A 12,735-nucleotide genomic window follows, 5' to 3' on the forward strand; every position below is an offset into this window, starting at 1 on the left:
TGTTATCACCTCTTGCTTTCTTATCAATCGCATGCCTTCCTCTGTGCTAAATAATGAAGTTCCACAGTGTATTATTTCCAGGAGCACATTCCTATCCTCTGCCTCCACATATATTTGGATGTACATGTTTTGTTCACGATCTTACTCCAGGAAAAGACAAATTAACATCCAAAGCCTTCAAGTGTATTTTTCTTGGATATACTCGTTTTCAAAATGGGTATCGCTGTTATTCTCCTGACCTCAAGCGTTATATTATTTCTGCTGATGTCACTTTTCTTGATCAACAACCTTTTCATTCTATCCCGTCTCAGATATCACAGGTTGATCAGGTTCTTCCTGTTCTGTTTCTTGACTTATCTTTACCAGCTGCAGGAGACTCTATCCCAGAGGAGCAACCTCTTGCCTCCATCTCAGAGGACCGCCCTTTTCTCACCTAGCAACGTCGTCAGACTGCGCCTCCTGCGGACTTGACCCTTGCTGACTCATTGCCTTCTCCTGTCGACTCTTCCCCTCTGGATCCTCCATCAGAGATTACTCCATTTCCCTTCGTAAAGGTATTTGATTCACTCGTAACCCTCATCCACTTTATAGTTTCTTGAGTTATGATAGACTTTCTTCACCACATTTTACTTTTGTTTCTAATATTTCGTCTATTTCCATTCCTAAAACCACAGGTGAAGCACTTTCTCATCCAGGTTGGCGACGGGCGATGATTGATGAAATGCAAGAACTTCACTCCAATGGAACATGGGATCTTGTTCGTGCTCCTCCTGAGAAGTCGATTGTCGGTTGTCGATGGATATTCACAGCCAAAGTTGGTCCTGATGACACTATTGATCGCCTCAAAGCTCGATTAGAGGCTAAAGGATACACTCAGATTTTTGGTCTTGACTATGGGGATACTTTTTCTCCTGTTGCCAAGATGGCCTCTGTTCGTCTGTTTCTTGCACTTGCCGCCATTCATCACTGTCCCCTTCTTCAGCTTGATATAAAAAATGCCTTCTTACATGGTGACTTGCAGGAGGAAGTATATATGGAGCAACCACCAGGATTTGTTGCTTAGGGGGAGAGTTCTGGCATGGTATGTAAGCTTCGTAAATCTTTATATGGCCTGAAGCAGTCTCCTCGAGCCTAGTTTAGTCGCTTCAGTTCTGCGGTTCAATCTTTCGGTTTAACCCGAAGTAAAGCAGATCATTTTGTCTTCTATCAGCATAGCTCTTCTGGACAGTGCATTTATCTCCTGGTCTATGTTGATGATATCATTATTTCTGGCAGCGATCAAGCTGAGATTGATCAGTTAAATAAGTATTTATTCAATCAGTTTCAGACCAAAGATATTGTCAAACTTCGATATTTCTTAGGAATCGAAGTAGCAGAGTATTGACAGGGCATTTCCATTTGTCAGAGGAAGTATGCACTCGATATCTTAGATGAGACTGGTATGTTGGGATGTAAACCCATTGATACACCTATGGATCCTAATATTAAGCTATTACCTGGACAGGGGGAGCCATTGGCAGACCCTGGTCGTTACCGCCGACTAGTTGGAAAGTTGAACTACCTTACTGTAACAAGACCAGGCATCTCTTTTTCAGTTAGCACGGCAAGTCAATTCCTTGACTCTCCTTGTGACTCTCATTGGGATGCAGTTATCAGGATTCTTCGATATATTAAAAAGGCACCAGGAAGAGGTTTATTATACACTAGTAAAGGGAATGCAGAAGTGTCTAGCTATTCAGATGCTGACTGGGCAGGTTCTCCTTCAGACAGACGATCCACCTCGGGGTATTGTGTTCTCCTCGGAGGAAATTTGATCTCTTGGAAGAGTAAGAAGCAAACTGTGGTCGCCAGATCAAGTGCAGAGGCAGAATATCGGGTGATGGGAAATGCAACCTGTGAGCTCATCTGGCTAAAACAATTGCTCAAGGAATTACATCTCTGTGAACAACGGCCCATGAAACTCATTTGTGACAATCAAGCCGCATTGCACATATCCTCTAACCCAGTCTTTCATGAGAGGACTAAACATATAGAAATTGACTATCACTTTGTTAGAGAGAAGATTCAATCAGGCGAGATCGAGACAGCATTTGTCAATTCCAGTGATCAACTTGCAGATGTTTTTACCAAGGCTCTTAGAGGTCCTCGAATAGATCATATATGTAACAAGCTGGGAGCTTATGATATATATGCACCAGCTTGAGGGGGAGTGTTAGAAATATTAGATTAGATATGATTAGATTTGATTTGATTAGATTTGAATAGATTACTTCCTATTTGTAAATATTCTGGGCTTCTCACTTAAACTCATTAGGCTCTCTATGTATTGTAACTCTTTGTATTAGAACAATACACAACTGAATACAATTTACCTTCATATTATTTAAGTGTATCAACAAGAAGATTTGGGTGTTTTTAGGGCTTCTGATTGTGATTTTGGTGTGCTCTGAATTGTCTAGGTGATGTTTTCCTAGTTGTGGTTTTGTTGGGTTCCTATCATGGTATCATCCTGTTTGAGGAGGAATGGTGAAGCAAACTTGTCATTGCGGGCCGCATTTGGGTGGCAGGTGGTGTCATGTTTGGTTGCACCCAGAGCGCCAAGACGAGAGGAAAATGGTGTTACATTTAACCGGCGGTTAATGGTGTTTTGGTTGCTGGGTGTTGTGATTCCCAACTCAATGTTTTGGAGACTAGTTTGAAGGTTGAGGGGCAGCTGAGGAGTAAGGTTGAGGACTCCAAAGAGTGGTCTCATTTGCTTGGGACGTCTAATGTGGAGAAGCAAGGAGCTTAGGAGCTATCTACCAAGGATGTTACTAAGATTTGTGATTAGGGGGAGTGTACTAGTTTCTTAAGTTCTGTTTTGAGATGGATAGATGTTCTTTGTTTAGGTTTATGGTTTTGCTACTCGTATCAACAAGCAAGCTTAAGTATGAGAGAGAGGGTTACAAAATATTAGGACTATTAGTCTTATCGTTAATGGATATGGGCCTGTACTAGTAATGTTAGTACTTGACCGAAATATTAGTATAAATTGGAGTACTAGGTTATGGTATTGTATCTGATTACATCTATCAATTTGTTCAGTTTTTAGCCATCATTCTGTCTTTTCCTTTTCCCTTTTCCCTGAAAGTTTCAACACTGGTGCTTAGATACCAAATTCCTGATACAAAGAAAACAGAGCCTAAGCTAAATCATTTTGAGAGGGAGAGGATGGTAATAGTATTGAAGGGTTAGCTACTTGAAACAAAGGGTACCTGATGGAATGCTGAAGGTTTATAGCAGAAGGAAAAGAAGTGGACCTGATCAAGAAGTAGGCACAAATGAAGGAGGCCCAAATGAAAGAGGCTCAACAGAAGGTAATACAAGTGATAAAGGAGAAGGCCCAAATGAAGGAGCTCAACATAAGGGAACCAATGAACAATACGTGACAGGCCCAACTGGGGATGCAGCTCCAAAAGAATGTAACAGAAAGAGAGATAGTGGTAGTGGGAGGGAAGTTAGTTAGAGGAGAGAGAAAGAGGTGATGAGGGAATTAGTTATAAGAGAGGGAATGCAAAGTGTAAGGGTAGCTTGATTTGTAATGAAATAGTGAAAGGGAAAGGGTGCTCAGGGAGTCCCTTTGGTGTTTGTTTTCTGTATTCCTCTAAGGCTGTTTATAGCCATTAGTGTTTGAGTCTTGTAACTCTGGATTTGTGATATTTCTATGAGCCAATCTGCTCGTAGGAAAACTTTCAATACAATTACTGTTTCTGTTTAAAATTGTTTGTGTATAAATTCAGTTTCATCAGTACCTAATGGAGACACTTGAAAAGATATTTATAGTTCTTGTCAGATTTAACATTGTTTAAATAGGTAGTCAGCGGTTTACTGCAAATTAGCTCCTAGATTGATTGTAAAATATGTACTATAAATAAGAGAGTAGTGTGCAGCACAGAATTCTCAATTTTTCTCAATTCAAATGCTTTCTCTCAAAGGTTAGAAACCTGTATGTGTATGGATCCAAATATCTCAATTATATTCCTATTTCCCATTGAATAGGTTCATTATTAACCATTATGTGATTTAATGTGATGTAGGTTGTTGATGCATTATGCAATGTGGTATCAGCTTCACCAACCAAAGGAGCTACAGCAGTTGTTCTTCAGGTCCTGGTTTCATCTTTCTATGAAATGGTTGCACAAAAAATGACTCCGGCTGTGGATTTGGACACTTATTCTGTTTAGCCAGAATTGCTAGAGTTTTTGGAACTCTCCAACAAAATTTTGAATTACCATTTCTAATACCCGTGAGACACGGCCTTTTTAATGTCTACAAAGTTTAAATATATGATGCTGAAGATCTATCTCATCTAACTGTGTCCAAATCAGCTTCCTTTTTTGATATTACTATTGTTATCATTTTTTTATTTTTTATTTTAAATATTTCATTCGTATACTCACTTCCCTGGGCTTGTTGTTTGTCAGGCCAAGAGAGAGTTGCAACCATGGACTGCCAAAGATGATGATCTGGGGCAGAAAATGTGGACAACCAATCAGCGGATTGTAAAATTGATAGTTGAACTAATGAGGAATCATGATAGTTTTGAATCATTGATAATCGTGGCAAGTGCATTAGATTTACTACTACGTGCCACAGATGGGATGTTGGTGGATGGAGAGGCTTGCACTTTACCACAGCTGAAGGTAACATGTTCAAACATTAGCTTCTCTATGCATTTTCAATGTCTTTCAACCGGAAATCTGTCTTCAATTAATGATCACATGGCAATAAAAGATTTTTTTCCCAAACAAACAATGATGTTTTTATATATTAAATTCGCTTACCTACTTATTGTCATTTAATCTTAGTTTCACTCCTTGAACTATTTACACTTAATTCTTTCTAATGAATATAAAGGCATATCTAATGATTTTTTTGAGATAAATGTTGTCATCATTCTTTGATACGCATACAAGTGCTAACACACACCCACATATCTATTCAAGTCATTGTTTCTTTCTCCTTATGAAGTTTTAATATTAGAAACTATAGATTTTGGAGCAGGTTTATTTATTTATTTGTTTAGTTCAAGATGCAAAAGGACAAAATGACAGTTTTATGCTATATTGGAGACTATTATGGAAAGCAATTCTATAACGACATAAATTCATGCTGGATGTGTGCTCAACTATATCAGTTTTTCTTCCTGTTGTAGCCTTTTGATTCAAAACTTAAGTATTGTCCTAAAGAAATTGCCACTTGTGGCATAATTCTAGTCTATGTTACAAACTTTACATTGAGCGACAATATGTGGCACTGTAAAGGAGGATTTGGTATTTCATATGTTTTCAGGTTTATCCTTAAGCCTTACTGATATTCATATTTCAAGTTTTGGTAAAACTGGCCAGTTGTTGGAAGCAACGGCTAGAGCAGTTCATAAAGTGCTTCAGTTGGGAGAATCTGGAATTGCAGTGGCAGATGGCCTTTCAAACCTCTTAAAGGTAAACAAACTTCCCGATTTGAACTTCTAATTTGGGCAGGGTTTGAATGAATTTTTTTTTTAAGCACTGAAAGTTTGATTCCAAGAGGAAATGGATCCTCTTTGAACTTCTAATTTGGGCAGGGTTGAATGAATTTTTTTTTTTAAGCACTGAAAGTTTGATTCCAAGAGGAAATGGATCCTCTCATATCACATGATCGATCTCATTTGAGATGATCTCGGTCATCCACATACAAATCAATGGTGATGCTCTATCTTAACACTTTTTCTCTCCTATCTCTTGTTATCGTAAAGAATCAATTCAATTCAAAAGCTTAAGCTGTTGGGTGAGTCTATATTAATGGTTTTATATTTCTCTAACGTGCCCCTTCACACTGGACTTGAAGGGTGGATAATGCACAGGCCACCTACCTATGCTAAGAAACTCCACTAGACTTAATTAATTATTTAATTAAATAGGGGGTGGTGATAATTGAACTTGCGACACCGAGGTCTGATACTATGTAAAGAACCAATTCAACCCAAAAGTTTAAGCTGTTGAATGGGGCTATATTAATGGTTTTATATTTCTCTAACATTACCATGATGTGTCTATGAACGGATGAGATCATCTCACATGAGGTCATGTGACATGAGAGGATCCATTCTCGATTCCAGGTTACAACTGCATATTTAGAAAGCAAAATCAAGTTCAAAACAATACTAACTTATGTGCTTGTTTTGTAAGAATGGATCCTCGCATGTCTCATTTAACATGACCTTGTCATATGAGATGGTGTCAGTCGTCCATAGACAAATCAACTGTTATCATTTCATCACTCTATTCTCATGTGCATTATCATTTCTCATCACCATTGATTTGTTTATGGTCAGTTAAGATGGTTTCACATGACCTAATTATATTAAACGACACATGAGAGGATCTCTTCTCTTATTTTTATAATTAACATAGAATTGTTGACTAATATCCTCCTTGTGGATACACGTGCAGTGTCGCTTAGCAGCTACAATCAGATGCCTTTCTCATCCAAGTGCCCATGTCCGTGCTCTGAGCATGTCAGTTCTTCGTGACATTTTGCATATCGGTTCAATTAGACCAAGTCCTAATCCACCGCGAAAAAATGTTATCCATAATCAAGACTTCAATTTGGATGTCATCGAATGGCAAGCTGACATAGAAAAGTGCTTGACATGGGAAGCTCACAACCGAATTTCAAATGGATTGTCTATTGAATTTCTTGACACTGCTGCGAAGGAAATAGGGTGTACTATTTCTATACGAATTGAAACAAAACCATGTGAAACCATCTTAGTCTATGATATGTAAACCTTCTCATTCTATTATGTTACAAAGACAGTTGTTATTCCAGCACTCTTGTGGCTGAACATGACTTCATGTGCAGTAGAGTAAGACTGGAAAGCTCATTTTGTATTATGCTTATGGGGTTGTACTTTGGGAAAATTTTCATCAAACTTGCTAAGGACCGTGCTTGTGCTCTCCATGGAACTAAACCTCTCTTTTTTTGGCAACCTTTTTCGCATGTTGTGTATGCATTTGTAAATTTGGTTTGTCATAAACTCGGTGCTTGTTTTTGAAACAATTCATGCATTCATATCACAAATAGCTTTTTGACATGGTATTGGTATCTATTATAGCAAGAGTTTTCCACCTGTTTGTGTGTTATCTATTATAGCAGAGTTTTCTATCTGTTTATGTGTTAGATTACGATTCGATACTTTATTAGAAAGAGTATAGTATAATTTTTTTTTTTTTGAAATTACAAAATGGCTAATAGGAGTTTATAATTATACAACTATATAACCGATAGACATATATAAAATTATTAATGTAGTTTCATATAACAATTTAAGTTTTTGGGTTGAATTAATTTTTTATATGGTATCAGAGTTTAGGTGTCATGGGTTTTATTTTTATCGCTCCTATTTAATTAATAATTAATTAAGTCTTGTAAAATTTGTTAGCATAGGTAAGTTAGTCTATGCATTGTTCATTCTTCAAGCCTAGTAACTTTGTATGAGGGAGCGTATTAGAGATATATAAAATCATTAATGTAGTCTTATTAACAACTTAAATTTTTAAATTGAATTGATTTTTTACATAAGCAAATAAATCAAATAACTTAAATAATAAGTAATTAAGGTGTCTAAATGGGGTTGCACCGGTATGATGTGAAAAACAAAAGAAAAAAATAAGTTGTCATTAATCTTTTACGCGAGGAGACAAATAATGAAAGAATTTTTAAAACAATATAAAAATAAACCGTCTTCAAAATTGGGTATATGTACGAAAAATGGAGCCAACTAAATCTTGTAATATTATTGGCACATATTCTAAAACAGTTATCTAATTTTAATTAGGGAAAATGAATTTTCATTTTCACTCCTTGTGATTTCGTGATGAATTACTTAACCCTTTGTGGTTTCAAACTTATTATTCATATCCATTTAGTTAAATAAGTTTATCTTTTATTTTCTTTGGTTTCAAATTTTTTACTTTTACTCATTGTGATTATAAAAATATATCACTTAGATCTCTTGTGGTTTTATAAATATAAAATTATTTATTTTTTCTAACTTTTATTATATATTTATGATATAAATATATAAATATCTTTGATCTGATTCTGTTTTTTGGGTCGAAAAGGGTTTGCTTTCTGTTCATGGTCATTTTCTATAGTTTTCTTATAAAAGAGGCTTAGAAAATCAAGTTTCTTTCGAAAGAAGTAACCACAATTCACCCCCTCTTGTGATGTAAAGATTTTCTTGTTTGAGTGATGTGGAATCTGAAGGCTTGACATTTACTGATTTAGCCCCTTTTATTAGGTGAATTGAGTGGTCTATGCCCCTGAAGAGAGTTATGGTGTAAAGAACTTAGAATACTGACTTATACCTGGGCAAAACATCCTATAACACAGGGTCAATATAGTTCCTTAAAGCATCAAGTTTAGGAATTACCTCATCGTGGTTATTATGATCAAGATAGCAAATAACAAAAATCTTTGTAATCAAATGCATATCACTCAAGCAGTGATACATTAGTAACTATTTGGAGTTTGATCAATTGATCCTTCCACACAAATTCCATGGATTGTTCCACGTAATCATGTGTGACTCGTCCAAGACTTCCGATCTAAATGCATTCCTAAAATAACACTCAAACAATGGAGGCTAGTACCCATAGATCAACACAAAAATAATGGCTTTGAATGATAATTGGAATGTTAAAATATATTTTTAATCACAAAGAAAAGATTCAAACTTCCCCATAAAAACCTTTATTCCACGTGAACAAGATAAAGGGATATTGAGGCTCTTAGCTAACTCACTGTTAATAAAGTTGTGAGATCTACCAAAGTCAACAAAGATACATGCCTTGTGCGCAAGTAAATTGGCTAACATGTGCAATGCTTTCGAATTCAAGGAACTTGATAGTGTATTCATTATGGCCGAAAATGTTTCATCATTGGATTCTAGAGACCACATGATTTCTTTCTCAAGTTCTCGTTCTTCATCCTCGCCTTCACCAATCAACAAAAGCATTTTTGCTTTGATCTTATTTTTCACGTGCCATTTTTCTTCACAATTGTAGCATAGGCCGAGTTCTTTTATATCTTAGATTTCTTTGGGAGAGTTCTTTCTGATAGGTAAAGATGATGGTAAGGCTACAATGGCTTTTTGGAGATTACTAGATGTAGGACTGGTGTATGAGGGATTGGTAGTTTTTGGGGATGAATATGTGGTTGGGTTTACTGGTTTAGAAATTGAAAAGTTTGAAGCATGATCGTAGTTTTTCTTGTTTCCAACAGAGACTGATGAACACAACTAGCTATTCATGATGGGCATCAAAGGCATAGACCAATTGCATGGCATGGTCTAAAGAGGTGGGTCATTATCGTTGAATTGTTCTCTTAATATAAAGTTGCAAATCCGATATAAAGAAACTCATAAGCATATTATCACTAAAACTAGGAACCTGGTTCAATAGCATTTTGAAGTCCCTAACATACTCCATTAGTGGGGCATTTTGGGATAGCATGGGAAGGGCTCCTCGTATATCAGTAAACATTGAAACACCAAATATCTGACGCAATGCGCGTTAAATCTTCCTATTGATTTATAGTATAGTAGTGAACATCCACTGAAATCATGGAGATGTTTGACTCTCTATTTTTAACCCAGCAAGTTGCACCTTTAAGTGTTTGGGAACATTTTGCATCTGGAAAAACATCTCTGCTTTGAAAATCCAGTTGTTGGGATTAAAACCATGAAAGGTTGGAATTTTCATATTGACATATTTCAAACAATGTTACTCTAGTAGTTCTTGAATGGGGTGTGATGGACAAAAATGTGATTGGTTTTGATCATGGGTGGGGGTTGGTTATTTAGAGCTGCTAGAAGTAGATTGATGGTGGAAAGATTGATGAACTAGTTGAGACATGAAATCAATGTTGAAAAAACAGGATCGACCAGGCATGGTCGACCTGAGAATTGGTAAACATATCATATAACCGGTCCGAGTTTCATAAAAGATTAGTCAAGTAATGGAACTAATACGAATCGATTCAACCTAGTTGGTTTTTGTGAAAACTAGTGACTTGGCCGGTTCAAATAATACGCTACTGGACTCAATACTCGTACAATTGGAAATGGCCCAAAATATCTTTTTGCCAACTTTTGATTGGTGCGTCTCTCCACTGTAATCTGTCTATATGGTTTCAATTTGACCAGCACTAAGTCGCCAACCGCCAAGCTAATATCCTTCCTATGTCTATCAGCTTGTATTTTCATTCGGTTTTGAGCTTCCATTAAGTTTTTCTTCAACTGCTGCAGTAGCTCCTCTCTATGACACAGTAAGGTATCGATAGCTTCTTCCTTGACCATTCCTCTAGGATAATGAGGTATCATATTAGGAAGCTTGCCGTACAAGGCTTGAAATGGTGACATCTTAACAGAAGAATGGAAAGCTGTGTTGTAATGCAACTCAGCCCACCCCAAATACAAAAACCAATTCTGGTTTTCATCATGGTAGAAAGCTCGAAGGTATTGCTCTAAGTAACGATTGGTTACCTCCGTTTGGCCATTCGTTTGTGGATGGTAAGATGTGCTTGTCTTCAACTTTGTTCCACTAAGTTGGAAGAGGGTGGTCCAGAATTTACTGAGAAATATGCTATCTCTGTCAGAAACCAAGCTTTGAGGAATTCCATGCAACTTAACTACCATATCGCAGAATAGTTTGGCCCCCATCGAAGCTATATAATGAGCTTGTAATGCTCCAAAATGAGCATACTTAGTGAGACGGTCCACCACAACCAATATAGAAGAAAACCCATGAGAGAATGGTAAACCATTGATAAAATCAAGTGTCAAGTCTTCGAAAACTCCTTGAGGTATGGTCAAGGGTTGTAGAAGTCCCAAAGGAGAAGCTGTCGATGTCTTTATCAGTTGGCAAGTGGGACAACTTGTTACAAACACAGTGATATCTCTACGCATCTTGGGCCAGTAAAATGAGGCAGAGATGCGTAAAAGGGAACGGGTGATTCCAGCATGTCCACTTATATGTGAAGAATGAGCCTCAGTCATCAAAATCTCGCGAAGATTGGAAGTGGGACCAAGCAAGAAACGATGCTTATGGAATAGGATACTATATTTGATGGTTATAAGAGGATCAACCAATCCATTCTCTAACAACTGTTGGTGTATCTGGAGCAAGTAAGGATCTGTTCCATTTTCTTTCCTTATCTCGTCCAAAATTTGGAAGGAAGGTTATGATAGCATGGCCATCACAGTAGCTTCAGGCTGGTCTTCATAGCTACGAGACAAAGAATCAGCAACAATGTTAGATGTACCTGGTTTGTACTCTATTTTGAAGTTGTATCCCATTAATTTGCAAGCATATCTCTGCTGCTCAATGGTCAGAACTGTATGTGACAGCAACTCTTTAAGGCTTCGATGATCGGTTCTGATGACAAATGGAGAACCTAACAAATCGGGCCTCCACCTCTTAACTGCTTCGATCACAGCATAGAGCTCACGTACATATGTGGATGCAACACGCATACGTGGACCCAGCTTCTTACTAAAAAATGAAACAAGCCTTCCATGTTGCAACAGAACAGCTCCTACTCCAGTTGAGGAAGCATCTGTCTCCCCCACAAATGGGAATAACAAAATCTGGTAGAATGAGGATTGGTGTTGAAACCATAGCCTTCTTCAATCGTGTAAATGCTTGATGAGCTGCCTCACTCCATTGAAATTCATTTTTTTAAAGTAAATTTGTGAGGTAGCATATTAGCATACGAATCTCCTATAATATCCCGTGAGGCCCAAAACCCCCCTCCTCAATTGCTGAACATTGATTGGTTGAGGCCACTGAATCATAGACTCTACCTTCTTTGGATTCCTTGGATCTGTTTTGACTCCTTAAGCAGAGACTACATGCCCCAAATAATCAATCTCTGGAAGTGCAAAGACACATTTACTTAACTTTACTAAAAAGTTGTTAGCAAGGAGGCAGTCCAAAGCAACCTGTAGGTGAATGACATGCTCATCCAAATTCTTGCTAAAGATTAGTATATCATCAAAGAAAACAATGATGAATTTGTGTAAGTAAAGTCTAAACATACGGTTCATGGCTGATTGGAATGTGGAAGGTGCATTAGTCAATCCAAATGGTATAACTAGAAATTCATAATGCCCTTCATGTGTACGGAAGGTAGTTTTATGCGTGTCTTCTGGGACTAACCTCATTTTGTGGTATCCACTGCGTAGGTCCAGTTTGGAGAACACTCTCGCTCCATTCAACTCATCTAAGAGCTCATCTATTGGAGGAATTGGAAATCGGTCCTTAACAGTAATCTTGTTTAATGCACCAACTTTGGTCAGCTTTCCTCACCAGCAACACAAGAGAAGAAAAGGAGCTATGGCTCTCCTTAATGAAACCAGCTGCCAACAAGTCAGAAATTTGCTTCTCAATTTCTGATTTCTGGTTGTGAGCATATTTATATGGTTGCACCTTTACTGCTTCTGCTCCTTCGATCAAATTAATGGCATGATCATATTCTCTCTTTGGGGGAAGCTTCTGAGGTAATTGGAAAACAGATTGAAATTGGCTCAACAGTAACGAAATTTTCTCGGGCACCTGATCCTTAATAGCAACCAAATCAAGAACCATATCAGTACTGGCAGAAGATGTTGTATTTGCTAATAAGGCTAGGCATTTGGCATGCTGGGCAGTA

General features: G+C 37.4%; 1 protein-coding gene across 1 annotated transcript in view; it reads left to right on the top strand.

The window, feature by feature from the left end:
• The window catches only part of LOC133301490 (protein GIGANTEA-like), a 34,805-nt gene extending 27,875 nt beyond the window's left edge, over positions 1-6,930 (top strand). Inside the window, 4 exon segments of the mRNA XM_061501124.1 lie at positions 4,077-4,145; positions 4,464-4,682; positions 5,388-5,480; positions 6,471-6,930. Coding sequence (XP_061357108.1) covers positions 4,077-4,145; positions 4,464-4,682; positions 5,388-5,480; positions 6,471-6,806 — 717 coding nt within the window. The 3' untranslated portion in view covers positions 6,807-6,930.
• Positions 6,931-12,735: the final 5,805 nt, after the last annotated feature.

The sequence above is a fragment of the Gastrolobium bilobum genome, unplaced genomic scaffold (assembly GCF_033153095.1).
Source record: "Gastrolobium bilobum isolate Gb01-03AN ecotype WA unplaced genomic scaffold, APGP_CSIRO_Gbil_v1 utg2327, whole genome shotgun sequence".
Classification (NCBI taxonomy): Eukaryota; Viridiplantae; Streptophyta; class Magnoliopsida; order Fabales; family Fabaceae; genus Gastrolobium; species Gastrolobium bilobum.